Below are 23730 nucleotides of genomic sequence, written 5' to 3'. Positions count from 1 at the left end.
TGCCACAAGCAGCCCCCGCACCTCCCAGTGCTGATTCTGCTCCTCTTCTGTTTCAGATCGGTAGCAGTGATGCAGGTTGGACCCTGGGCTACATGCTGAACCTGACCAACATGATCCCTGCAGAGGAGCCAGCTGTGCCCCCTCTCTCCCACGGCAGCTACGTGGGGCTGATGGTGCTGTGCTCCCTTGTGCTGGTGTCTGTGCTCCTGTTTGCCTGGCTTCTCTTTCACAAGCCCAAGTGCCTGCAGAAGGGGGTTGTTTAGGAAGAACCTGGATGGGAGAGGGGCCATGTCACCCTGGCTGCTCAAGGCTAGGAGACCCCAGCAGAGCAGGCTGTACTGCAGAGTTCCTCTCACTGAAGCTACTGACTGTACAACAAGGGCATTTATTTCTTCTGACTCACACTTGCACTGAGAGATGTTGGGACGTCAGGCTCGCCACCTTTCTCTGCCAAGGACAGACAAGCTGGTGTCCCCTCCTTGAATGGGTTGTACTTTCATTCAGTGAAACTTTGCTGCTTGTTGGTTTCTGCCTTGTGTGCAGCATTATAAGGAGAAAAGTGGCAGCAATCTTTGGGAGCCAGTGCTCCTGCAAGGGTAATCTCAGGGTCACACATCCCACTGAGCTCTTGGGAGCTGTCACACACAGGGTGATCCTGCTCCTTCTCTGCTGAAGCTGTTCCCAAGAGCCCTTTCCACACCAGCACACCTCTGCTCGCCTCCCTGCGCCCCGAGCTCTCGCAGCCCTACAGCTGGGTACAGCACTTGCACCTGGCTGGCCCCTGAAGGTGGGTCAGGCTCCCAAATGCCACTCTGGGAAAAGAAGGGATGAGGATGAAGAAACTGAGCGTGCTGGTGGTCATTGGCCCTTAGCTGGGCTCTGGTGGCTGTCAGCTCCTTTTGCAGGTGGCAAGAAGCCTTTTTCCCATATCTTCCTCATGTTGTTGCTGGACCAAAGCTGGCTCACTGTCACACTGAGCCATTCCCATTCCCCTAGGGTACATCAAGACACGAGTTCCCAGCCAGGCATTGCTGTTTTTTGCAGGAACCAAGGGTCCTTGACCAGTAGTGAGTGCTTATGCCTACAGGGACTCTGGTGTGATGAGTGTACCTACTGCTATAGACCCACTAAAGCAATCCGGGGTCACTATGCTGATAATACAGCAGCCTCCAATCTAGGGAAAATGTTTATTAAGTAATATTCCCATAGACAGCTGGCAGCCGTTAACCAGCATTGGTTAACTTTGCTTTCCACCAGCAAAATTAGAGAAAATTTGCCTTTTCTTTCCTAATGGCATAGGCTTATCCTATGACCATAAGACCTAGGGCTTGTGAGTGCACATACTGAGGCCCATCTTCTAGCACACAACTAGGATGATGCCATTGATTGGGTTTATGAATCACTTTCTTCCATTTTTCCACTCCTTGGTCAAAAAAAAAAAAAAAAAAGAAAAAAAAAGTAAAAAAGAGATAAGTCAGAAATCCATTTTTGTAAAAACACTCAGAAACCACTGGTGCCTGTCTATTTCCCACAAAATCTTGGATATCTCTTCTCCTAGTGGCCTGTAAGTGCTGGAGGTTGAAAGAAAGCAGATATTAGAAAGAAAAAGGCACAGTAAACACATAGCTTCACATGTTTCCCCAAGCAAAGGTGCAGGCAGTGAGGAGGGGTTCAGGATGTGCAAACCCAATAATACCTTCTCCTTTAGGCAAGCACAGACACAGAACTTGGAGTTTTCATGCTCTCCCAGACCGTTCTTTTGAACCGTCCAGGCATGAAAATGTCCCCCAGTTATTTCTGCTTTATGCCTGGAAGTAGAAGCCCTAACATATTGAAGAACCTAAAGGTAAGGGAAAAATCAACCCTCTCCCGTGTTAAGATCTTTGGGCAGATCGTTGTTCTTCCAAAAATTTGTGTCTTATTTTTGCTCTGAAGTAGCTGGCTTCAGCTTCTGTTGGACCTTGTTCTGCCCATTTCCAAAGGACTGAGTAACTCTGCTATTAAAAAATCCCTTTTTCCTTGTTGGTGCTTGCAAATTGTCATTATGTCGTATTAAATAGGTTGATCTTCAATCTGTAAAGTGCTCTGTGCTGACCTCACTTGTAGCTCTTGACTCCACTTCTTTTAAAAGTTTTACATCTTTCTGAAATTGGGACACCAAAGTTTTTATCAGTGACTGACAGTAGAGTCATTAATAGTGTGTATAAAGTAATATCCTCTGGTTTTGGTCTATACTCAGTGTTCCCCATTTATCTATCTCAGGGCCAGGTCTGCTCACTTAACAGAAAGTTTTGAGGCTGTTTTGTCCAGTTGGACTATTGCAACTCTTCTTTTTTTCTCAGCAATTGCATTCCAGAACAGCTGCTGTCCCACATTGTGCATCACTGTCTCTCAATATGAGTTATTTTGCCTTCCATGTAGCTCCAGTGAAACACACACTGTTCAAAGAATATTCCCCTGAGCAGGTTATTCAGTTCAATCCACAAATGACACTTTATCACACTGTTAGTCCATTCACCAGTTTTTGTTTTATCTGCAAATAGATTGAGATGTTGGAATTCAGCTAGAGATGCAGTCTTCCTTCATTTTTTTTTCAGCAAAGGTAGGTAAATGAGAGACTAATGGTAGTTTTTGGTCATGGCTGGAAGGCATTCCAGAGAAAAGTGTGATTAGAGCTGCTTCTGCTGCCCAGACAGCCCCATTTGCATCACACCCTGTGTTGTGCCACCTGCCTTGCATACGGAGTCTTTATAGCAAAGCAGATGCCCCGGAGAAGCTCCCCACACGTGCTGGTGCATCCTTTCTCCCCATGAACAGCATGGAAACCTGCAAAATGGCAGTTCCTCTCCTGAGATCCCTTTGGGGATCTGGCAGCTGCTGAGTTGTGTCCATGAAGGGAACTGGCAGATTCATTAGGACATTTCAGAAACTGATGCAGAAACTCCATGTGGAAGCTGGTGTGGAAAGCAAGCTTGTGCCAGTCTGCTTTTCTGGTCCCTGCTAAGGGTTTATGCCAAAGGAAAAGGACAAATACAGAACCCGTGAGAAGAGCTTTCACAAAGTTTTGGATTGTTATTGCAAGTCCCATAGTATTAATACTGTTAGCTCCTGATTCTAGAGCCAGGTGAGCAGCTGGTGTCTTCACTTACTCCCTCCCGTCTTAATTATCTTGCTTTTTGGTTTCAGTTTTGGGGTTTTTTTAAAGCTTTAAATGCGACTTTAGTGTAACCTAAAGACTCCAAACTAAGATAAATACAAAATATTTTGATTTTTTTTATACATTGTGATTTTTAGACCCCATTTATAAACCAATCTCTCTAGAATTAGAATTTTAAAGGTGACAGCAGACATGCCATTTGAAAAATCACTTGAGCAGACTAAGGCTCCAGGAACCGGTTGACTGAAGGCATCCTGTCAAGAAGGGACCCTTGCATATCACTGCCTGTATGTGAGAACCTTCACAGAACAGTCTATGACTTTTTTTTTCTCCCTATTTCTCGTTATTGCAGGACTTTATTCATGGAGGCTACTCAAAATCCTTGGTCAAAGAGTTCAAATTTAATGAATATTCATTTATTTGCTTCTGCATTGTATCTGACCCAGCTGTATTCAGCTCAAATGTATGTTTCAGAGCCACCCAATGTGTACAGGAAGACCATTAATGATAGTGGAGGGAGCGTCCAAATATGCCAGTAATAATGTATCACTTCTCTTGTTAATACAGTTGATCTGCCTTGCTGATAATTATCTGTGCCTTATTTCTAATTTGATAGCTTCTGGCTTTAATTTCTGGCCACTAGCTGCTGTACTGTTTTGCTTTTCTGGGGTAAAGCATCTTTTAACACCACATGTTCTTGTCTAGCAAATATTTATTCACCATTCAGCACTGCTGAGCTGCCAAGACTCCAGACCTTGGTCTCTCCTAGAAGAGAGAGCTCTCCTGGGCTCCTAGGAAGCTCTGAGGTGTGCTGCAGCAAGGTGAGATGTCTCTGTTTTGGTTCAAATGTTGATAGGTCCATTTTTGGGAAGGTTCCTTGCAGGGGATTTCATAGTTTTGGATAGTGCAGGAGCAGTCTGGTCTTGCTGGGACTGATGACTTCTGCGAGCTCTCCCATGTTCACTCAAGTGTCGGGTGTGGGGCAAAGCCAACGGAACATGTCAGAGGAGAGAGCCTGGCTGCCTGCAGCACACTCACCTCTTGCAGAAAACAACTGGCCCTCATCATCACAGGCTCTACATGCCTTTCGCTCTCCTCCCTGATAAAGCTACCTCTCCTCTGTGCACGGGCCACAGCTGATTTCTCTGGCCCTACAGCAAAGCACAGGGGAGCCCTACACTTGAAAGGAAGCTCTCAGAAGTGAGGCCATCACCTCTGCAGTGGGAGGCTGATTTGAAGTGTCTGGGCTGGCCAGGGCTCTCCAGCTTCTCCAAGAGCAGCTCTGAGCTGGATGTGTACCCCTTCCTTCTCCACCCCAATTCTTCCCATGCTCTGTGCCGGGAAGGATGTGTAGGCTCTGCAGGGCTGCCAGCTTTGTCACAGGCTCTACAGACTGTTTAGGAGGGGCTGGGGGGACATGCTGAGGACAACAGTTCCTGCCACCCAGGCCATGTGTTTTCTTTCTGTGGCCCAGCCCTGAAGAAATGGATCTTTGTTTTGATGCACACACAAGTCTCTGTATGCTTATCATAATAAAGACTTCTGAACTTACGCCAGAAAAGTTTTCGTGCTCTTTTCCAGAAGATGGGAGTTTACCAGTAGTGGAATGAAGCTTCTGGCACTAAACATGGAAAAGTCCTGAGATGTGATTTCCTCTCTTGTCAGTTCCTTGATGTTCTTCTGGGTCAGATCTGAAGTTCATGGTGGATGGTAGCATACCCTCCTGGTAGGGAAAGGCAGTGTGGTCTTTCCCAGGCTCTAGGCAAATCACATGGGTGGCCTCTCTCCTGGGAAGGGAGTATTGGCTACTACTGCTAGTAGCCAAACCCCATCTTTCCTTGCTTTAGCTTCACCCTGACCTCTTCAAAGCAGCTTGTTCTCTCCTGCTGCTAACTAGATGGATGCAGTCCTCTGTCCTCACTTTTCCTTTCCCTCCCCCAGGCAGCACCGCTGGCACTGCAGCCCATCCTCCCACCCCCTGAAACAGGTGAGGGAGGGTGGGCCTGTGCCCCTTGTTCACAGGGCTATGTGCCTCCATGTGCAGCCACAGCTGTAGCTCTGCCAAGGCAAACATGCTTGCCACGGTCTTTATTTTTCTTTCAGCATGAACTCTCCACAGTTTGCTCATTCTTATGGCTATTAGCTTGAACTTTCCTCAGATTTTCCATTCTTCCTCTGGTAACAATATGACCAGAACTAAAATGAACCCATCAGATGGAGTCTTTCCATGACTGGCTCCGGAGGGATCGGCTCCTTGCTGCCTGTGACCACCAGCCGTGCAGTGACAGAGGGGACAGGGCTCACATTCACACTCCTCTTACTCTCGCCACTGTGGCACGGAGCATTCCTGCTTCCTCTCCCACTGCCTCAAGGTTTCTCCATTTTTGAACATCTGGGTGGGGGGTGGGGGGTGTATGATCCATCCCAGATGTATTAGCCATACTTTCCAAACTAAGTCTTTATTTACTTCCTGCACTGTTTCCAAGTTCTAACATCTTATATTGTTTGTTTCTGCTTTCATCTTTGTTTTTAAACATGTCCAAATTCATCACTGGTTAAAGCTTTGTTAGGATGTCATTTTCCTAGAGCGTGTAAGAGTCATGCTAGGTCAGATCAAACAGGCAGTGCTTTGGCATTCATCCCCAGCTGCTGGGGGGAGGGGGGGGGGGCGCTGAGGATCTAGAGGGATAGTTAGGGAAATGTCATAATCCTTCTCTTCTATACATAAAGAAATTTGTGATCAAATGGCTGCCTCAGGATCTGATAGCTGTGGGTGCCCCTGTTCTCTGTGAATTCATCCTATCCTCTTTTGCATTCATGTAACTTTCAGCTTTGACAAGGTAATTTCAACATGTCTCCTGTACAAAATTATTTCCTTTTGTTTGCTTTAAACCTTCTGCCTGATAACAGGCTGCCTTCATCCCTATGCTATGGATAAGGCTGACTAACTCTGCAGACCTAGTAGTGTGTGAGATGTGTTCTCTACCCACTCAAGATTTTGCTAATGGCTCATTTTTAGGCTCTAATGGTCTGGCATTTCTCCTTTTTTACTGTTGTTTCTCACATCAGTGTTGCTTTTCTCCATAGGGGAGTGAGAGCTTTCCTCATGTATCCCTTGGCAGCACTACAGTTCCAACTCTGCCACTGCTCTCCCAGGCTATGGAAAGCAGCCTGGGAAGTGAAAGGGGAGGGGGGAACAGACCAAACATGGGCCCTGTGCTATTTTACTATAGCCCTGCCTAGCACTCTGGCTGCCAAGTAACACTGGCTATTGCTGGAAACCCGCCCAGGTCTTTCCAATTGCCTTCATTGCTGAAGGCTGGGAAGGGAGCAGCTCCATGGGAACCCAGCAGGCCTGGGAGCAAGGATGTGAAGGAGGCGAGGGCATTTCCCACTGCTATGTGGGCTGCCAGTTCTGCAAAATACCACCAGATGTGTCTTGCTGTAGAGATAAGAGCTGTCCTACCATACCCATGCTCACCATGCTCATGCCACAGGTTCAGCTACTTTGCCTTCTCTTCTTACATGTGCTGGGAGAAGTTGTCACCTCCAGCGCTGATTCTTGTTACCTGGCTACAGATAGGTGCAATGCCATTCCCGCTCCTGAATGTGTGATGCTTTCAGACTGGCTGACAAGCAGGGATGCGGTGGGAGGAAGCTTAACTAGGAGAAGGTATTAATATGGTTACTGCTATCTTTATATACATATTTTTTCTTTTTCTGATCATGTCTCCAAAAGGATGTTTTTTCAAAAACAGCAGGAGAAGAGAACCTGTGCAGATGGAGCAGAAGATCAAGAAGGCTCAAGGATAAGGAGGGAAAGGACCACTATAGTAAGGGTGGGGCAGAAGAAAGTCAAAGTTGGAAAGTCTTAGTTGGAAAGCCATGAGCAGGCAAGCCATGTGCTTTGCCCACCAGCCTGTAGTGTTTGCATTAGAGGCTATAAACAGGGACTCCCTGTTTTTACCACTGCTTTTCCTGGAAAACTGAGGTAGAAAGCCAGTTGGCAGCCCAAGCAGATGTGGAGAACAGGTAGGAAAGCAGTGGTGCTGGGCAGCACTGGTAGAGGTTGCTTTGCTGGGGGAAAAGGCAGCTAGAGCAGACACACAGTTAGGAGCAGTGCTGTATGGATCCACTTCAATGTTGAAGGGAAGGCAAATGTTTGGCATGGCACTAAGAAGCCCATTGCTGATGGCAGGATGAGCTCCTTTCTAGCACGGCCTGTGCAGAGCAGAATAGCATGTTACCAAACAGAGCCTTTCTCCTGGCCTGTCCAGCCGTGATGGTAAATTTTTTGGCTGTTTGGGCTCTATGTCAGGGTTGTCATAATAAAGATCTCTTTCAGAGCTGCAAAGCTGGTGGAGTTTTAGCCTCGTGAGGCAAGGCTGCAAAGCAAAGCTGCCTCCCCCATCTGTGCTGTCTGCGGGCAGAGCACAGGGACCCTGAGGTGTCTGCCAGCCAGAGGGGTAGAGAGGAACCAACTTCCCCCATAACCAGAAATAGTTTGCAACTCTTTGTTAGCAGACAGCAAGGCATTTTCATCTGTCTTTATGCTGTTGAGTAATCTGCTGCTCAGTGCCTGCTAGAGTTCTTTCCCATGCCCACTCCCAGAGCAGAGCAGAGCAGGGTGATACCAGACCACCGAGTGGAGCTCTCCGTGCTGGTACCTGCTCAACAGACAACTCCTGCATCACACCCCATGTTGCTCTGTCCTCCCCCACCCCGTCCCAGCTCGGCACTTTGGGCTGATGGCTGTGCGGAGGGTGATGCGGTCCCTGCCTCGAGACCGAGAGGACTGCTCCCGGGAGCAGTCGGGTGAGCGGGACTGGGGCAGAGGATCGGACTGATCCACGGAGTCCGTGGCGTCTCCTCCGCTTCGTCAGGATATGGGGCAGGAGAAGAGGCGCGGCGCGGAACCGGGGCCGGGCCCCGGGGAGGAGCGGCGGGAGCTGCCCGCGCTGGGCAGGCAGGGGCTGGGCCGGGCTGCGGGAGTCGTGCGGGCATTGAGGACGGCCAGGCGCCATCCCCACCGCGCTCAGCTCTTGCCCCACGAGAGGGCTCCACGACAGCATACCCCTGCCCGCCGCCCCCCTCTCCTCTCCTCTCCCCCGCCCGCCGCTCTCCGTGCGCTTGGCAGCCCCGACGCCCTCCGCAGCCAGTTTTCCAGTCCTGCGCTTCTTCTGCGGTGACAGCCAGTGGCTGAGGGGGCCTGTTTGCTGTCCGGTTAATAAGTGAGCTGGAGCGGGGGGAACTCCCGGCGGAGAACGGGCTCGCCGGCGGGAGGGGGGAGCATTCCTGCGCCGCGGGGCCCCGGCGCGCCCCGCTCCCGCCGCCCCCCGCCGCCCCCCGCCCGCAGGTGCAGGGGGCTGGCACTCGGCAGCTGGAAAGAGCTGGTTGGAGTTTGCACTTTAAGCTCACGGCTTGGAGGGAGCCGGGGCTGGGAGCTGGTCCGGGCGTCCAGCGCCGCGGGAGGATGGCGCGGTGGTTGCGGCCCCTGGTGGGAGCCCTGCTCCTGCTCGAGGGGGCGGCCGCCCTCAGCTTCCTCCACCATCGCTACGAGGAGCTGGTGCAGGCCCTGTTCCGCGTGCAGAGCCAGTGCCCCTATGTCACCCGCATCTACAGCATCGGCCGGAGCGTCGAGGGCCGACACCTCTACGTGCTGGAGTTCAGCGACTCCCCGGGCGTGCACGAGCCCCGTGAGTACGGGGGGATGGGGACAGCGGCTCCGAGGGGACGGGCTTCGCTGCCACGCTCCCTGCCACGCGGCACTGCTGGGGCACCGGGTGGGGGGTATCTCCCTTTCCAGGCAGGACTCCTGGCAGTGTCCAGGAGTCGGGCAGTGCCGTCTCCATCGGGGACCCCGCAGCCAGGCCAGGGGCGCGCACGCCCAGCCCGCACGCCTGCCCTGTGCTTGCGTGAGCTGCAGCTGCAGCGCGGCCCGGGCGCGCACTTTGGACGGAGCGCTGAGTTTTCAGCGGAGGCTAATGCGAGAACCCAAGCGAGTATGTCCCAGCACTCCACCTGCCCTGCCGTCCTCTCCCTCCCAAAACAGTGTTGCTCAGGCAAGGAGAGGCAGCACCCACCCTCTGCCCTTTGCTGCTGGGGTATTGGCAGGGAAGAGTTCGTGCCTTCCTCCTCCAGACCGCAAAGCCAGGAGGACAGAGAGCAGGGACCCCGGCAGAGCAGGCACCAGGCTCCCAGAGCCCTGCCAGCCCCGTGGGCTGTGCAGCCCCTGCAACAGGCTGTTCTCAGGGATCTCCACCTGCTGCCACGTGGCCCTGTGGAACCTTGGCAGCAATGGCCCCTTGAGCTGCTGCCTGTGCAGCATGGAGACATTGCCTAGCCAGACCTTTCTGACAGCCAAGTGCCACGGGGGGCTGAGGGGACCAGCTGGCTTTCCAGGCTGGGTGGCTGCACACAGGACTCCCTTGCATCCCGCCTGGTGCCCCTGGGCTGCAGATAAGGACAGAGCTCTGCCTACTTTTTGCACGATCTTTCGCCTTTTCAAATCCTGGCTGATGTGGTTAAATGTGAGGGCCAACAAGTCCAGGCAGATTAGTCACGTGGAAAACTGCCAGCAGTGCTGCAGGGGTGAGGGGAACCTGAATCTGTTCCTACCTCAGTGGAGCAGCCCCAACAAACCCCACAGCACCCCATGCCCAGCAGCAGCTTGCCCAAGGACACACTGCACTGGGTGCATGCTGCTCCACTCCTGCATCCCAGAGTATCATCTTCAGAGGTACCAGGAGGTGAGATGGGAGACTTCCCACCCTGACTACCTCTACAACAGCCCTGTTGGGCTTCCCAACAGGGAAATCTTCTGAGGACACCTGGGGCACCGCTACAGTGTATCAAGGGCTGATTCAACAGAAGGAGTGAGCAAAGGGCACTGGCAGTGCACCACTGGATTTTACACTTGGCAAAACCACAAGAGAGCAGCTGGAAAGGCCCAGACTCAGATCTCCCTTGCCCCAGGCGGGCAGCATGAACCTGTGGCCCTGCTTGTAGCATGGGCCACCCTCAGGCTGTCACTTTCAGCTTGTGGCACAAGGAATTTGGGACACTGTAGATTTCCTTAAAGGACATGGAAAGTAACTCCAAAAAGTAAACCTAGAGTCAATGTGTTTACATGCAGCAATTGGGCTTGTGTATCTATGTGCTTAAACATTAGGCGTTTGCATACTGAAAAAGGCTGACAAGTCCTGCTGCACACTCAAACAAAACAGAGAATCCCTGCTGAGACTTTATTTTTTTAAAGGCTGCACATATGCCCAGGATTTTTTTATATTTTTAGTAACTGAATCATCTAATTAAATCAGTTTCATGTCCCTGAAATCTAATAAGGTCAAAATATGTTGCCCACTTCTGGTATCTTGCACTGAGACAAAAGATTCGTAAAAGCAAAATCTTTAGTCAAGATTAGATATTTGTTTTGGATGCAGTGTCTCCTCCCTGTGCAGCAAAGGTGCAGGGGCTTTTGCAAGCAGCAGCTCCGAATGAGGGGCTGCGATGCCTTGTACCCCAGGGATCCTCATGAACACCACACGTGGCAGCCTTGCTGCATTCTGCCACTGCGAGTCTGATCCGTGCTGGTGGCCAGAAAACTCACCGTTCAACGGGAGTCTCAAGTTCTGGCCAGCCAACATTTGTAACAACACCCTTTTCTTTCCTGACCCTTCCATGTGACAGTCAGGCTGCCTTTTTAACTGAGTTCCTCTGGTGACTTTCATCCTACCAGTGCTGATTCTAGCCTGCAATTTGACATTTTATTTTCCCACAAGTAACTGCTTTAAAAAGACCCTCTGGGAAAGCATAACCCGTCCCTCACGTGTCCTACCTCTCCTTCAGCAAAGCAGCAAGTCCTGCTCTGGGCACAGTCTGTGGTCTCCAAGTCTGTATTTTGAGAACTTATTTTAGAAAAGTCGGTGGTAAGAGACCTTTTTGCTCATACTGGAGCTGCCTGAGGGACAGTTTGATTCATACTGAACTTAGCTGCTGAGGCTTTCTCCAGGCTCTTGTCCCCTGAGAGTGAGGAAGGCCCTAAACCTTGACTTTGGAGGGAGAGAGGAAACCATTTGCTGCCTCCCATCAGCAGGGGAGTCAGGGGCTGATGACAGCAGTCAGAGGTGACTGCGCTCTTCCAGCAAAAGAGCACATCTCACCCCAAGCCAGGAATTGGTATTATCCTGACAAGTAATGAAAAACTCCTTAAAGTATGCAGTCAGGAATGTGCCATGCTGCTGAGAGGCACTGTGAGCAAACTTGGAAGGACAGAGGTGGGAGAAATGGCCTGTCCCCTCCACTGCCATCCACCACATTGCTCTGCGGCTCTGGCACCCCAGGGCTTAGGGTGGCAGCAATCCTGCCAATGCTCCCTGGTCCCTCTGTGTTGCCTCTCCCCAACCTAAGACAAAATCACCTGCAAATACTCCTCTTACGCGGTCCAAAGGCCCAAAGCAACCTACTGGGGAGTCTGAACTGCTTCCAGGAGTGCTGTGGCAAAACAGAGGGGAGCCCAAATGAGAAATGTGCCTGTCTCCCTCGCTGAGGTTTGCATTTTCCGAGGGGAAGGGTCATTTCACACCATTTACTGGGTGTCCCTTGGGCTTTGCCTGGGGGTCCCTGTGGTAGGAATTTGCTCTTCTCCCCATCCCAGCTCTGGTTGATGGTGTCACTCTCTTGCTCTCTCCAGTGGAGCCAGAGTTCAAGTATGTTGGGAACATGCACGGGAACGAGGTGCTGGGCCGTGAGCTGCTCCTGCAGCTCTCCGATTTCCTGTGCGAGGAGTACCGCCGGGGCAACGAGCGGATCACCCGCCTCATCCATGACACGCGCATCCACATCATGCCCTCCATGAACCCCGACGGGTACGAAGTGGCTGCCAAGCAGGTACCAGGCAGTGATCGCCTTCTCCAGCTGAGTAGGGGCAGAAAGCCCTTCCAATCCCTGTGGGATCCCCGTCACCACAGTTAGGAGGAGCGGGCATCCTTCCTCTTCATGCCCTGCCAAATTTGTCCCCTCAGCCGGTGTCACTGCTTCTCACCTCCCATGCCAAAGGCTTGCGTTGTGTGTCCTACCACAGGTGACCTTGGAAGCTGATTAGAGGAGACTTCCTATACCATCTTACTCTCCTTAGAAGTTACTTGTCACAAGAGGGTCGCTGAAAATCCCCTGGCCGGACTAGGGCAGTGGCAGCTGAATGCCACTGTCATCAGCAGGCAGGGACATGAGAGATGGGGGAGGAGTAAGCGCCCTAGTCCTCCCAAAAATCTTCACCCATTTCTTTGTACTGCTAGACTTCAGGGAGATATCCATGGCTCTTTCAGTTAAGGCAAATTGTTTATTTGTCCCTGTCACCCTGGAAAATGAAGATATTGTTACTGACTTTCCCTGTCAGTACCAATATTCTTTATTGTCCTGCCAGCAATAAGATGTGTTGTGACTCAAAGGCACTGAAGTGCTGTTATGATGGCCAGTCCCTGCCTTTCTGACACCCTACCTGCCTTCACCCACCCTGTACTCACCCCTGTGATGCACCTTTGCCCTGCAGGGCCCAGACAGCAACGGGTACTTGACAGGGAGGAACAATGCCAATGGAGTGGACTTGAACCGCAACTTCCCTGACCTCAACACACTCATGTACTACAGCAGGGAAATCAGCGGGCCAAATCACCACATCCCACTGCCTGACAACTGGAAAAGCCAGGTACCAGTCTGGGAAGATGTGAGAGCTACAGCATCCTTTTAGAGTGTCTCAGCATGCAAGCAAATACACTGTCATTTGGCTTACATGGTGCTCGACTCCTTCTCTGAGCCTTCTGCATGCAGAGAAATTATGTAATCCTGGTCCCATATCATGGCTTACAACTCTGCCAGGAGGAGGGGCTGGCATTACAGCACATGCTACCTAATGCCTGTGTTTCAGGTTTCGGGGTTATTCTGGGACAGCTGTTGCAGGATATGCACAGGAGGACCCTGCTCTGTGTATCAGGGCAGGTGGTGGAGAAGAGAGGAAGCTGCAAGGGCTGCAGCAGACACATTGCAGGACAGGGTCTGACATGACTGACCACACTGAAGCCCAGAATGGAGCAGCAGCTGGCCCAGAGGTAGTTGAGCTCTTCTCTCCTCCTCACAGGTGGAGCCAGAGACACTGGCTGTGATCCAGTGGATCAGCAGCTACAACTTTGTGCTCTCAGCCAATCTGCATGGTGGAGCAGTGGTGGCAAATTACCCCTATGACAAGTCTCAAGATCAGCGGTTCAGGAGCCATCGGCGCACGGTCAACACACCTACCCCTGATGACAAGTTGTTCCAGAAGGTGAGCACAGCCACGTGAGGGCATTCCCTGGCAGGGTGCAGTGTGTGAGAGCTGGATGGGAGTCTCTGGTCACTGCATCATGCAGGAGCTGAACCAAGAAACTTGTTGGAATGAACCGTTAGTAGACTCTGGCACTTCTGCCAGCCATAGGCAGGTTCAGGGCAGTCCCACTGTGAGCCAGTCCCACCACAACCACAGGCTAGTTTTAACCCATAGGAGCACTTTTCTTGTCTGTGCTGTGCTTGGGTTCCCCATAACCCCAGTACCACCCATGTCTTCAATACCAACCTGCTCTTCCAGAACTGGAGCCTGCCCCCAGCTTTGCCGCACCATCGTAGCATGCATAGGATTCTTTTCCTAGAGATGTTGCAGAGTCTGGCTGGGGGTCTGCTGAGAGCAGGATAAGGAGGGTGGGTGCCCAGCAGGGCTTGCAGGTGGTGAAGAACAAGAAACAGACAGCAAGAGTACCAGGAGCATAAGCAGACATCAGGACATGTATCAGTCCGTGCAGCTGATCCTGTTAGCACTAGCTGCAGCCTGTGGTTTTTCTCCATTATCCCAGAAAACAATGCCTTCAGTCTGTTTCCATTGGGAACTACCCAGCACAAGAAAAAAGCAAGTCTGCGTCAGAACAGTTAATGAGAAAAATAAGTGAGATGGAGTTCCGCATTCTCTGGAAGCAGAATCTATGCAGGGGCTTGCCAGGACCTCCTGGGATCACAACTGTGCTCAGACCCAGATGTAAAGAGACTGCAGTCTGGGGCGTTGGCTAATGATACCCACATAGCCTCAGAAGTCAGAAATGTAGAGAAGTAACTGTTTTCTTGCTGAAAGAATGAGATTACATCGTAATACCATAGTACAAGAGTACAGAGTTTGCATTAGAAAATGAAAATGCCAGTTTCTCTTAAACTGTGTTCTACGCAAAGGACTGGCTTTGGAAGCAGCAGCATAGTTTTAGCTCTGTCTTCATGTCTAAAAATAAGCAGTACTCGTAATAAGGGCAATAAAGAAGTGGTTGCTAGAACAGAGGTTGTCCAAACTCTTTCCTAATCCAAATTCCCCTGATCTATATGGTATTTGCATCAGGATTGATACTGGTTAGTTTTCTTCGCCTGTCTTCTTCCCCTGTTTGTGCCATTTGCTGTGTGGGGCCCAGCATCAATGAGGCTGAGTGTCCCTTCATGGGCCCAGTGCCCTCTGCTCCCCCTCTTCTCACTGGGAGCAGGGGAGAAGCTGCCTGTGACATCAGCAAGCTTCCATCTTACCAGATTACTGCTCTTCATCTGCCTACATTTTGGAGAGGTCCTGGACACCTCGTGTTGTATTTTGTGGCAGTAAAATGCAAGATCTCTCTCCTGTCTGACTTCCGTCCCACACTGCTCAGTGAAGCCCGTGCAGGAGGGAGCGTGTTTTGTCCAGGGCCTGGCAGGTTCCCCAGCCACGCAGGGCTGTAGCAGTGACCACTGGCCACTCTCCCTCTAGCTGGCCAAAACCTACTCGTACGCCCACAGCTGGATGCACCGAGGCTGGAACTGCGGGGACTACTTTGCCGATGGCATCACGAATGGGGCATCCTGGTACTCACTCAGCAAAGGTAAGGGCTGGGCAGGTGAGCACTACCCACAGTAAAGTGTTGAGCTGAAGAGAGGTGAAGGGATAGACAAGAAACCTCAGGATAGAATGTGTTAGGGAAGGAGTGTGGCAGTAGCACTGTGCCCATTACTGGACACCATTCTGGTGTCTGCATCTCAGACCAGGAAATGACTTGGGAATACTGGAAGTGGCTTGAGAAAGAACCACAGAAGTAGTCAAGGTCTACAGAGACGTGCTGTGTGCTGCTGGACAAAGGAAGCATTAATCTGTTAGTGTATTTGAAAATGCTACGGCGTAATTCCATCAAAACCCAAAACTGACCAAAGGGAAGACATCTCTTGTAGCTGCTGGTTCCTGAAAAATCTGATTAAAAAAGGCACAATGAGAAAACTGAAAAATCAACACTTTAGGCTACAAAAAAGATTGAAGAGGAACTGGACAGAGGTATTTAGGCCCTGTGGCACCCAACCTCCCTGATCTTCTGAAGGCAGAGAGGTGAATGATCTAGCTGAAGGGAAGAGTTGGGCAGCCACAGGGGGAGGGCTGCATGGGAGGCGGGGAGTCTCTAGTCACACTGTTGGGGAGGGAGGAGGCTGCTCCTGTGGTGTAAAGGAGAGTAGGATGGTTCTGGTTGAAGAAAGACAGGGGCCAGGATGACTGGGACATGGGAATAGGGAGGGAAGGGGGCCTTGCCCTGGCCACAGGCTTTTCTTCTCTTTCAGGCATGCAGGACTTCAATTACCTCTACACCAACTGCTTTGAAATCACCCTGGAGCTGAGCTGCAACAAGTTTCCGCCCGAGGAGGACCTGGAGCGGCAGTGGATGGCCAACCGGGAGGCCCTTGTTGCTTTCATTGAAGAGGTAAGGGGGCAGTCCTGAGATCTTCACCTTTCCTGCAGGTCCCTGTGGGCCCTGGTGGTAGGGGACCAGTAGGCACTAGGGGTGGAAGGGAGGTGGTTATGGAGCTCAGGGGATGATTTAGCTGGGGAGGCTGTTGTGTCTTAGACTGGCTCTGCTGGTGATAACCAGGAGAGCCAAGGGTATGGAGAAAGGTAGGGTTGTCACCAGACCTCTGCCCTCCTCCACTACTCAGCAATACCCTCTTGAGCAAGGGAGGGCCCTTGACCATCAGTCTGTCTCCCTCCCTGCAGGTTCACCAGGGCATCAAAGGGTTGGTGTCAGACGAGAACAACAACGGCATTGCAGGAGCAGTGATTTCTGTCCAGGGAATCAGCCATGACATCACCTCTGGTGGGTTGCTGGTCCCCTTGCATGCTGGGTCTTTTAAATATAACCTCTTGGAGGCTATCTGGATATGTGGTTGGAGGTTAGCAAATATGTGTGGCCAGCATGGTTTGTTTCCCAAAGACACTAGCTGTGAAAAATATGCCTGTGCGTCCTTGACCAGAGAGGGCTTAGGAAAGCCTAGGGAAGACAGAGGTGAGAACTGGAATGCAAACCTTGTTGTAAAGGACTTCAGAAACTCAGCTCCTATTTTATCTGAGAGAGATGATTGAGGGGATAATCTACTCAAGCATCTAACTATATACAAAGAGCTGAAACAATGGATAGGAACTACTATGACAGCAGAATAAGATAAAAGACTGAAAGTTCAAGCCTGACAAGCTTAGACTGAGAATGAAGTGCCACTGTAGCTTATCCAGGTTGTGGTTGTTTCTCCTTTGCTGTCCAATTTTAACCTCCTTTTCACGAACACCCTCCTCCAAGCAGACCAAACATTACAGACTGGCTGCAGAAAATAGTCGATATTACAGCTCTTCAGAGGTCAGACTACAAAATAATCAAAACTACTCCCGGCTGCAGATCTGTGACTCAGTAACACTCTAATATTTGGCACTCCTGCCAAGCTGCATAAGAAAAGGGAGTGTGGAAGAAATCACAGAATCACAGAAGAGCTGGCTGCCAAGGGCCCTCTGGGGTCTCCTGTCCAGCCTCCTCCTTGGAGCAGGATTGTCCCCAGCATTGGCTCTGATCAGCCATTGCTCCTTCTGGCCAATTCTCACTGACCCCAAGGATGGTGATTTCACAGCCTTTCTGCTGTTCTGTGCCAGGGCTGTACCACCTTCACAGTAAAGCTGTGCTCCCTGATCCACCCTGAGGCAATTTGCAATACCCATCTAGTTCCGTAGATGGGATTATACTCCAGTTGTCAAAGTGATCCATAATGTGGTACTACCTCACTGTTAGTTATCTCCTGTCCCTGTTCTTGCATCTATCTTCCCTAGGCTTTCCTAAGCCCTCTCTGGTCAAGGATGCACAGGCATATTTCTCTCAACTGGTGTCTTTGGGAAGCAAACCATGCTGGCCACACATATTACACCAGTACACGGTCCGTCAGAGTGCTCCTGGGGCTTTCTTATGCAGGGAGAATCGGGGAGTAGCTGAGCTGATCTGCAACTAAAACCCTGCTAACCCAAATGTGGCAAAATTGTGTGTGACAGCAATTAGAGATTGTGTTATGCATAAGGAGTCAGACTGGAGCTGTGATTGCCCTTAGGTCTGCTGGCATCTGACTGGTGAGCGCTCAGATTTGTAGGCTCCCTACACAGATGCAGCCAATGCTGCTGTACAGTCCCCTTTCATTTGGCATTTACTTGCAGACTGACCTGTCCTCCTTGGTACTAATGAGACATCATTTGCAGTGTACCAAAGTGAATCCAGCCTTGCAGTAGCCAGCAGATCTGGGGAAAAAAAAAAAAAATCTGGGTTTTGAAGGCTACACATCCTAGAGGAAGTACCTCAGCAAGAACAACTGGAATGTCTTTGGCTTTGTTCCCTGAACATCCTGAGTGCTTTCTCTTCCTCCCTTGTGTTCCAGGTGATATGGGGGATTATTTCCGGCTGCTGCTGCCTGGCACTTACACTGTCACAGCCTCTGCAGAGGGATACCATCCCCAGACAGTGACAACAACAGTGGGCCCAGCTGCACCTTCATTGGTGAGTCAGGCTGCATACTCGCAAGGGTTTCTCAAAATATCTTCTCCCCAGGGAGAAAGAAATGCAGTAGAGGATGATAAGTGAGCAGCAGAGAAAGGAGATGGGATGTCAAGCATTACCTGTGGCTATAGGCTGTCTGCTTTGGCAAATACAGGGCTCCTTCAGCTCACAGAGGGAATCAGAGTGAAGACAATGCCATTTGCCTTTCAGTTCCTTACTGAGGGCTCGCAGCTGCCCTGGGCTGCCATGCCAGCTTCTATGTCCCTCTGCCACTTGGCCATGGGGAGAGCCCCTGACTGGCTGGGACTGCTGCTCTTTAGCTCTCCCTCCATCCTCTGCACTCTCCAGGATGAGATGATGTGGAGATAGCACATGTTCCCTGAGGTTCAGTTATCCCTCTAGCTTTGTGGATTTCAGCACTCTGATATCATCTGCATTCTGCCTGGGACCAAGCACATTATCAAAGTCATAGCAAGAGGCTGAAGTCTGCCTTTCTGCTGAGAGCACCCAAGATAGATGGAAATTGGGTGCCAACAAAGAACAGCCAAGTACCTTTGGGAGATGGGAGATGAAGTGCTCTTGACACTGCTGTGTCTTCTACAGTACCTTTCTGAGGGCAGACTGGACACCTAGAAATTGGTTACAAAATTGGTTACAAAAACAGTGGGTGGTGATCCCTGCCCCTGCTGTTGCCTCGTGAACATGGTGGAACCACAGACACAGCCTTCTCTAAGGACTATCAGGAACCCCCCCGTGGCATCCTGGCACATCATTTGCTTCGCTGTATGTGCACTGGTCAGGCTCTGCTGTAAATACTCTGTGGTTGTTCTCCCACCATCCATCTCTTCATCCCACTCTGCCCAGCCTCTGAAGTTCTTCCAGAACTGCCCTTTTCTCAGGATTAGAAACCTTCTAATTTTCGTCCTAAATTTATTTATGGTCAGTTTATCCCCATTTGTTCTTATGCCAATGTTGTGCTTTAAATAGCTACTCTTCTTCTCTGGTATTTATTCCCTGGTGTATTTATAGAGAGCTGTCAAGCCCAGTCCTAGCCTTTGTTTTGCTAGGTTAAGCACCCAGCTCTTTTGCTCTCCTTTTTAAAATAGATTTTCTTTTTACTGTGTTACTGTAGAAGACTGATTTGTTCCCCGATGATCTGATTTTTGCAGATCTCCTCTCACAGCAGCCCTCCTGTCCTCACCTCAGCAGTACCTCCCATACTCACTGCTTACTCCAACCCTCCCCAAGGAAGCTGATACAGCCCCATTCCAGTTTCACCTTTCTGTATGGCCTCCCCATTCCCCATTTATCTACTGCTGTGTTTTGCATGCTTGTTGTCCTCTTCTCCCTCTTGTACCTGCTTGCATGGCTGGGGTGGATGAGGGTTTCTTTCCTGAAAATTTTTGCCTGGATCTCTTGGAAGCACTGGTTGCTGAAAGACTGATTAAGCAGGATTCAGGTAACAAGATGAAATTGAAAAAGAACTGTCTGACCTAAAGCATCCAGTGTATTAAATATTCACAGAGATGCAAAGTAATGCTATTTTTTTCTGGCAAGAAAAGGTGAAGAAAGAGCATAGGTCAGTCCCTTGCCTTTCAGAGCTCCTCTTCCAAACCATCCTAGGACATCACATTGCCATAGGAGCAATTCTCTGTATAAGAAATTCTGCTCGTTGTTTGTACAACATTTTCCACAGTAAAAAAAAAAAGTTTTCAGCTGCTTCAAGAACTGAGTTCCCTTAACACTGGCTGAGGCCCCTTATTGTTTGTCTTGGCCCCAGAGTCAGCTTCGAATGCAAGTGGTAGAAGCAGGTCCTGCAGACCCCTGAGCCAGCAGAGCTCACGCACCGGTGTTACACAGTGTAAGGTGATAGATAAGGCCACACAAAAGAAGAAAAAAACCCTCCTGATGGTTTCCTGGACCCCGCCCGTCCCTCCCCCCAACCCCCCTCCCCCTGGCACTTGGGGACACATTCCCAGAAAGTGATAAAATGATTAAAGTGAAGAAAGGAGTGATATGGAGATAACAAAACAGCCTTTTTTTGCACACATCCTGGCTGACTGGAACTGGGGAAGTGGATCCTTAGGTCTATTTCATCTGTCTATCAACACAAAATTAGTTTATTGACTATAGCCACTCAAAAACTGCCTCAGGAGAAAGGTATAAAAAGAGATTTGACATAAGCAAAAATTGGGGAGACATTTAATCAATGCTGCAGAGGTAACTGATGGGCTACCTTTTTGGCCTCCACCTTCTTGGAACACCTTGGGCTGAGCAATTGCTTTATACACATGCGCTAATTTTACTTTTGCTCCATAGTACGTTAAAATCTTTACTTATTCTTTGTTTTCTTTGTTAGTTCTTTTACTTTAGGGCAGGTGCTTAGGTTTTGCAGTATTAATATTCTTCGTAAGCTGCTTTTGCTATAGCATTTGTGCCTATGCTTTGTATTATTATCACTATATAGTTTAAGTGTGCTTTTTTTTGCAGTTAGACCCTATTCCAGACACAGCAAATCCCATAAATTGTCACAAATTTGTATTAATAAACATGCTATTTCATGAACTGTTAGAGTGAGTCTGTTTTTAGGTGCTGACAGTTCATCGACGGTGAAATAACTCCTAGGAAAAAACCTACTGAGGGGTTTTTCTACTGCTGTTCGGTGTACTCTTTATATAAATAGGTATCACACAGTTATTTTTGTTTTATCTCCAGGTGCATTTCCAGCTCAAACAAGAAGTGGTGAGGAAGCCCCCGGAGCGTAAATCCTCAGGCACACGCATGAACAACAAAGCCCTTCAGAAGAAAGTTGTGCCAAGAGCCACCCGCCGGGGGACCCAAAGATGAGGACAGCTCACTTGGCAGAGAGCTGGGGGAAGCCGTTTACATGAGGTCTGGCTGATGACTCCAACAGTGAACTTTCCAACAGTCCAGCATGAAACTAGCCCACATTATTAGGTTATTAAACAAGGAAGTATTTAATCCCTGATCAAATTGTGAAGTCATTCACAACAAAATGGGCCTGGGCTACAGTTCCCTGGGAAGTGTGTCTGGTATCTGTGTGTGCTGAGTTCTCCTGCAGTCACTCCATCCCAGAGAGCTCTGTTCCCTTTACTCCTGGACTTAGTTGCTACAGCCCACTGAGAAGCCCAGACAGTAGTGCCTACCAGGGATAATGAATCCAGGCCCTGGTATATGTTGCAGTCACAAGCTGGGCACACGAATCTTGGCACTAGTCCTCTGGGCACGAGTGCCACACTTCTCCCTCAGGTAAGGACATTTGCTGCCTGTAGGCCCTGAAGTTAGGAGAAGGTCAGTTTTAAAGCAGGCAGTGATGTGAGCGGCTCTGAAGACAGTTTGAACCATATGCAGCACACCTATTGCTGGTTGGCAGCGCTGGGAAGTGGTGGTCCAAGGTCATGTCCTGATCTAGATCTGCAGATGGGACTTTTTAGTATCTGGTTTGGATTATTGGTAGTCAGACAGGCTGAAATGATGCATGCTGGCAAAAGCCAAAGATAATCCCATCTCCTTATGTCTTCAGACCCAAACCAGATGGTTTGCTGAGGGGTCTGCTCTAGCCAACACAAATTATTAGTCTGAGTACAGGAGCAACTAGGTGAGGTTTTACAATTGGTGATGAGTAGAAGTGCGAGCCAGATTATTTTACGTCCCTTTGAGACCAATACCCTGAACCTTGGTCCCATCAATGTGCAGCAGGGAAGTGTGCATGCTTGATGCCAGCAGTGTGCTATGCAGGTACCACATAAGCCATGTGAGTTGTAATTGGGTTAGGAGAGACAGGATCCGTTGTTCAGTGAGGTGGGGTACTACAGGCTGAGGCTTAAAATGCTGCTTAGGCTGTGCAGGCACGTTTGGAATGGAAGCAAGAGTAGAAATGAAGCTGGTTGTTTCCACGGTAAAAATATCTTAAGCAGGTAAAACCTTTCTAGCATTCTTCATTGAAAATAAATAACTCCAGAGAGATAAACAGTGTTCCCCAGTGACTTCTTTTTCCTTGGCTAGTTATACCCATCTCCCCCATACAGCCACTGTTTGTCTCTCTCAAGTCTGTCCAAAAAGTGTCCCCCAAACATCCCTTTGCTCCTCCTCTTTTCAAAACGTCTCTTTATTTCTTGAGAGCAACCTGTATTACCCTTCTGCATAAGCAATATTCTGCATTTCATCCCTCATTGTCACCTCCTCCTCTGTCTGTGCTACAAGATGCTGGTGGCATTTTCAGCATTAGCAGCACACACACACTTGTAGCTCTGCTTGCTAACAGAAGCCCTTTCTCTGTCATGCCAGTTCTTGTAAAGGCAGAGGAAGCTGTCCCTTGCAGGTTAATTATACAGGCTACAAAGTGCCAGGAATGGTAATGCATTTAATCATGGCTGAGTGATTTTGGTCTGTAGAGGCCAGAGTGGGTTGGAGACACTGCCCAGTTCAGCAGTCACAGCCAAAGCTGAATTCCAATTCTTCAATTTTATCTTTTTTATTATTATTATTATTTTCCTGTGACAGAAGAAAATTAAAAAGAATGGTGAGGCTGAGATGCTCAAAATTTCATGTGGTTTAACACCTCTTCCACTGTCCAAGCCCAGCAGCATCACTGCAGACGTTGGACCCTCCTGCTTGAAGCCACATGTCAGTGCACATTCACTCAAAAGATTTCCTGGTGAACATGCAGGATGAGGGAGGGCAGCCCATGTCCCACGGCCTGGCCCCATGCAGCACACAGAGGGGTCTCCTGTCACCTCATGTCCAGCCCCTGTGTGGAAAGATAACTGCTGCCCCCAAGTACAGCACTAATTCTGCTGGCTGAGCTGACTGCTGACCTCTGGAGACGTGTATGAAGCTGAGAGGAATGAAAGAGCTCTTGGTTAATTCAGCTGGGCGGTCCCTGGATGATGCTGAGCCCACACACAACAGCCCATGCCACCTGCATCCCAGCAGTATCACAGGTTAAATTGCTGAGCCTGCTGGCTGCAGGGTGCTCTCATGTTGCCCTCTTGTGGTCCTAGAAAATGTGGGACCATCCCAATTCCACTCACTTTCCAGGGCAGAGTCAGTGGAGGGGAGTTTCTTCCCTAGAACAGGACAACCAACCCAGGAGGTCGCATCACCCTCACAGGCTGCTCTGGGTCTGTCAGTGCAGCAGAAAGTTTACAGGCTCAGTCACAAACTTTTTTCTCTACAAGAGGGTTCGTGCAAGATACAACCCTCTGGAGGACTCTTTCTCTAGGCTGAGATTCGTCCAGCTCATTCTCCTCCCAGCTCTGAATATTTTTCTGTTGAACAATTTGGTAAAGCTCCACTTGGCGGTGGTTGAGCTCTCCACGTGAAAACACAAAATATTTCTGAGGCAGGACTCTTTAAGCACGCCTCTCAAAGGCTTGCCATGAACTTCGCCCCCAATGTAGCAAGAGATGTAGGCTAAAAAGGGCACTAAACCTTTGGACAACACCTGCAGCACAGTGGTTTCCTGTGCTTTTGAGGCTCCAGTCAAGGTAGAAGCAGTTGACAGGTTTGACACAGCAAATAATCAATCCTCCCCATCTTCTCTGGGCCACTCATGATTTTGTAGACCTATTCTCTACCCTGTGTTCCTTCTTCCAAGATGAAGAGTCCCAGCCTACACAGTTTTTCACTGTACAGTTTGTTCCATATCACTGAACATCCTTATTGCCTGCCTCCAAA

The 23730-nt window shown here is 49.8% G+C and overlaps 2 protein-coding genes and 1 long non-coding RNA gene across 10 annotated transcripts in view; 2 read left to right on the top strand and 1 right to left on the bottom strand.

The window, feature by feature from the left end:
- Window positions 1–4708, top strand: part of ENTPD1 (ectonucleoside triphosphate diphosphohydrolase 1) — a 32787-nt gene extending 28079 nt beyond the window's left edge. For 6 of the 8 annotated variants that reach the window (XM_027908793.1, XM_027908777.1, XM_027908801.1 and 3 more), the window contains one exon: window positions 57–263. In XM_027908793.1, coding sequence (XP_027764594.1) covers window positions 57–263 — 207 coding nt within the window. Of the gene's footprint in view, window positions 1–56 lie in introns of all 8 variants that reach the window. The other 2 variants (XM_027908754.1, XM_027908769.1) reach the window with 2 other exon arrangements.
- LOC114071129 lies at window positions 1174–9494 on the bottom strand. Its single transcript, XR_003574005.1, has 3 exons — window positions 9241–9494; window positions 1961–1966; window positions 1174–1423 (listed from the first exon to the last, which is right to left on the bottom strand). It is a non-coding gene; the product is annotated as an uncharacterized LOC114071129 (long non-coding RNA).
- CPN1 (carboxypeptidase N subunit 1) lies at window positions 8462–22069 on the top strand. Its single transcript, XM_027908820.1, has 9 exons — window positions 8462–8853; window positions 11850–12046; window positions 12708–12863; window positions 13293–13475; window positions 14961–15072; window positions 15794–15933; window positions 16224–16323; window positions 17912–18030; window positions 20746–22069. The coding sequence occupies exons 1-9, from the start codon at window positions 8631–8633 to the stop codon at window positions 20875–20877; spliced, it is 1362 nt and encodes a 453-aa protein (XP_027764621.1). The 5' UTR covers window positions 8462–8630; the 3' UTR covers window positions 20878–22069.
- The last annotated feature ends 1661 nt before the right edge of the window (window positions 22070–23730 follow it).

Source organism: Empidonax traillii, unplaced genomic scaffold, assembly GCF_003031625.1.
Source record: "Empidonax traillii isolate 1590-97213 ecotype Southwest subspecies unplaced genomic scaffold, ASM303162v1 scaffold27:size3997909, whole genome shotgun sequence".
NCBI classification, from domain to species: domain Eukaryota; kingdom Metazoa; phylum Chordata; class Aves; order Passeriformes; family Tyrannidae; genus Empidonax; species Empidonax traillii.
The sequence above is the reverse complement of the archived record's forward strand: the minus strand, read 5'-3'. Positions and strand labels throughout refer to the sequence as shown.

Coding starts and splice junctions, on each gene's coding strand:
- CPN1 (XM_027908820.1), top strand. CDS start 8,631: ATGGCGCGGTGGTTGCGGCCCCTGGTGGGAGCCCTGCTCCTGCTCGAG. Junction 13,476..14,960: donor ATGACAAGTTGTTCCAGAAG/GTGAGCACAGCC, acceptor CTCTCCCTCTAG/CTGGCCAAAACCTACTCGTA. Junction 18,031..20,745: donor GCCCAGCTGCACCTTCATTG/GTGAGTCAGGCT, acceptor TTTTATCTCCAG/GTGCATTTCCAGCTCAAACA.